Raw genomic sequence first — 3,624 nt, 5'->3', positions numbered from 1 at the left:
ATATGTGTGTGTGTGTGTGTGTGTGTGTGTGTGTGTGTGTGCGTGTGTGTGTGCGTGTGTGTGTGTGTATGTGTGTGTGTACGTATGTATATTGAATTAGAAATGGAAACACTTTAAGAAACAAAAAGAGAGATTGAGAGAAGGTGGGAGTGTAAAGGAGCAAGAAGTTATAGATGTTGAGTGGAGGAGATGGAGTGAAGTGAAAAGAGTGAGAGTGATAGGGCAATGTGGGGAAAGAAAAGATTAGGTGAAGGGAAGATTATAGGGGAGTAGAGAATAAAGGGAGATGGGAGGAAAGAGTGGTCGTAATGTGGAGACAGAGTATGAGGAAAGAGAGAGGGGTGGTGAGGAGAGAGAGAGAGAGAGAGAGAGAGAGTGAGAGAGAGTGAGAGAGAATTTTATTGCGGCATATTTTGTAATTCCGTACCACAAGTAGCGTAAATGGAGAAACTGCACTTCCAACCCGTGCTGCACACGATGAAAAACCAACGGCACTGTTCCTGGAAAATAATTAATAGTGGTTATATAATTAGTATAAAATGTTGAAGTCAAAGACCGAAATGGTTTAGAAATCTAGGTAAATAACAACTTAAGCTCGCAGTTTCATATGTGTGAATGTTGATATGGTAAATACTCGATGGTTTTTGCGGTGGTTGCATAAAAGTGGTTATAGAAGGTAGCTGAACAAAAGAAATATAAATAAAATACTGAACTTAAAATACATCAGTTACCCCCATTCGTTTAGACAATAATGTGAGTAGAACCTGAACCTGAAACTTCGCATTCCTCAGGGTCTCAATGGGGGGATTCGGGGATATATAATTTCGTTTCATCCTAAAAGATGTGAGCTAAGAGTAGTTCTTGTTTAACTAGAGAAGGGACATTTTCATAAGGTAGAAACAAGTGATATGATCATAAGTAACTTACCGGTAATTCGTTGGAATGAGTTCGGGTAGATAACCCCAAATAGCTGAAAAAGCACCTGAAACACCAAACATTCCTAGGGTAGAAGCCACTATTTCCAGAAAAATGTACTTTGAATTTTTATCTGAAATATTTTGGAAGAAAAATAAAAGATGAATGAGTGAGATGACTTGTGTCGTTCACAATCTTGTTCAGTGAGGTATGTTTCTTAATTCAAAATCAGTCATTGTCCTTAAAGAAATAGAAAAACTAGTACGAGTTGCTAAACGTCACCTTCACTGATAACCTTTCCATGGTGGCTTTACAATCACACTTTTCTTTACTAGTTTCAGCTTGAGAGCTGTGACCATACTGGGGCACCGCTTTTAGCTTTGCTATGGGGCATTTGATGAATGAAGGAGTTTGAAGTTACTACCCTCATTTGCGTTTCTTGCCGCGAGGTAGGTTCATCAAAAACTCTTGATAGGAAAACCAGTTTTATTTTGAAGACACATCCATCTCATGCTGGTTTGCCAGGCTTTGTAAGCGGATATTAAAGAACTTTATGGAAGGATCAAATCTACATCCTAAAATTACGCATCCCCTCCTTACAGAAAGTAATTCTGGTTAGTTACTGGTCCACACAAACTTCAATTAATATCCGCATTAGAGAATTGTTTACATGTCGAGGACAATGTTGATGCAAGACATATCAACATTCTAGATTGTGCAGGGTAAAAGGCTATTGATCTCATTGCTAGACACACTCACCAATGCGCTATAATAACTGGCCCACAAATGTGTTGTTTCTTTTGTCGGTTTTTCCTCCTTCTACACATCTGATTTAACAAATTAAGTACTTAGAAACTCCAAGTCTATACGATATACTCATTTCTTCTCATCATTCCTATTGTAATTCATTCCCAAAGCTTCGAACCAAAGACTTTACCTATCCTGTCACCCCTTAGATTTCCTTCAGCGCCATATGATTATTATTATTATTATTATTATTATTATTATTATTATTATTATTATTATTATTATTATTATTATTATTCAGTGAGAGAGCAGTGGGGTAAAATATACGACACTGGGGTAAAATATACGAAGCCCATTATACCCATCATGACTACTCGTCTGATAAGGGTACACCAGGCACATGCATCACAACCATATGTGCGCGACATAGTGATCTCATATCAAGATTAACAGCGCATGACGTTGCAGGTGGAGCCCAGTTAGAATTTTCTTCAGGTCGAGTAGCCCATCCTGCTTAAAAATTCCCTGTTGTTTTTAAAAAATTCCCTGTAAGTGTTGTATAAAGATGTTGAAAAAACACCTATGCTTCCAAAGGTGAATTGTTCAAACCCCAAAGAATTCCTCTCAACACATGGCTATGATGCTCCCCCCACTATTTCTACTCGTGATCAGAGATGCACATATCGTCAGCCACTCAGAGACATGATCAACTGGTTAAGGTCAAACAACTGACAAGTAAATCTGTGGTATTGAGCAGAATATTTGCTGTAGCCCATCTTTTATACCAAGACAAAACAATGTACACTTGCAATCAGTTAAAATGAGAAGCCATGAAGGCCACTGCCTGCATTATTATTATCATTACTACTACTACTACTACTACTACTACTACTACTACTACTACTACTACTACTACTACTACTACTACTATTATTATTAAGGTAGCGAGCTGGCAGAATCGTTAGCACGCTGGGTTGGTATTTCGTCCGTCGCTATGTTCTGAGTTCAAATTCCGCCGAGGTCGACTTTGCTTTCATCCTTTCGGAGTTGATAAATTAGGTACCAGTTGGGGCTGATGTAATCAACTTATCCACTCCCTCCAAAATGTCTCCCCTTGTGGAAAAATTTGAAACCCTTATTATTATTATTATTATTATTATTATTATTATTGTTATTGTTGTTGTTGTTATTTTTATCATCATTATTATTATCATTATTATTATTATTACTACTATTATTGTTATTATTATTATTATTATTATTATTATTATTATTATTATTATTATTATTATCCGTTTTTAAGCTCTGAGATCAAATTCCGCCGAGGTCGACGTTGTTTTTATCCTTTCGGGGTCGATAAATTAAGTACCAGTGAAATACTGGTGTCGATATAATCAACTAGTCTCGTCCCCACAAAATTTCAGGCCTTGCGCCTTTAGTAGAAAGGATTATTATTATTATTATTATTATTATTATTATTATTATTATTATTATTATTAGTAGTAGTAGTAGTAGTAGTAGTAGTAGTAGTAGTAGTAGCAGTAGTAGCAGTAGTAGTAGTAGTAGGTTTATGATGATAATGCAGCGTGATTATTTTAACACATTCTTGGATTTCTCTCTCGTTCAGTTTTAGTTACTCGAATCCAGTAAACGTTTCATTGATAGAGATTTATTTACGCCTTGAACTATTGGGAGGTGATTAATTTGTAAATATTCAGCGATGATTGATCTGAGCAAGATTGGCTGGTGGGAAATTCAGGGAGGGAGAGAGAGCGATTGTGTGTATGAGTCAAATAGAAAAGTATAATCACCTGCACCCCTCCCACCACACACACATATAGATATCGAAAATGAGATGGACAGATGGAAAGAAAGATAGCTAGGTAGAGGGAGAGGGAGAGAGCGATAGATTATTAATATATTTAGCATGTAAAGTCATTGGATTACAAGATAATCTCCAGT

At 36.6% G+C, this 3,624-nt stretch overlaps 1 protein-coding gene across 3 annotated transcripts in view; it reads right to left on the bottom strand.

The window, feature by feature from the left end:
* The window catches only part of LOC106870129 (solute carrier family 22 member 3), a 34,171-nt gene that overhangs the window by 1,791 nt on the left and 28,756 nt on the right, over positions 1-3,624 (bottom strand). For all 3 annotated transcript variants that reach the window (XM_052972189.1, XM_014916116.2, XM_014916118.2), the window contains 2 exons: positions 928-1,048; positions 428-500 (listed from right to left, as the gene is read on the bottom strand). In XM_052972189.1, coding sequence (XP_052828149.1) covers positions 428-500; positions 928-1,048 — 194 coding nt within the window. The remainder of the gene's footprint in view (positions 1-427; positions 501-927; positions 1,049-3,624) is intronic.

This window comes from Octopus bimaculoides, chromosome 12 (genome assembly GCF_001194135.2).
Source record: "Octopus bimaculoides isolate UCB-OBI-ISO-001 chromosome 12, ASM119413v2, whole genome shotgun sequence".
NCBI lineage: Eukaryota > Metazoa > Mollusca > Cephalopoda > Octopoda > Octopodidae > Octopus > Octopus bimaculoides.
The sequence above is the reverse complement of the archived record's forward strand: the minus strand, read 5'-3'. Positions and strand labels throughout refer to the sequence as shown.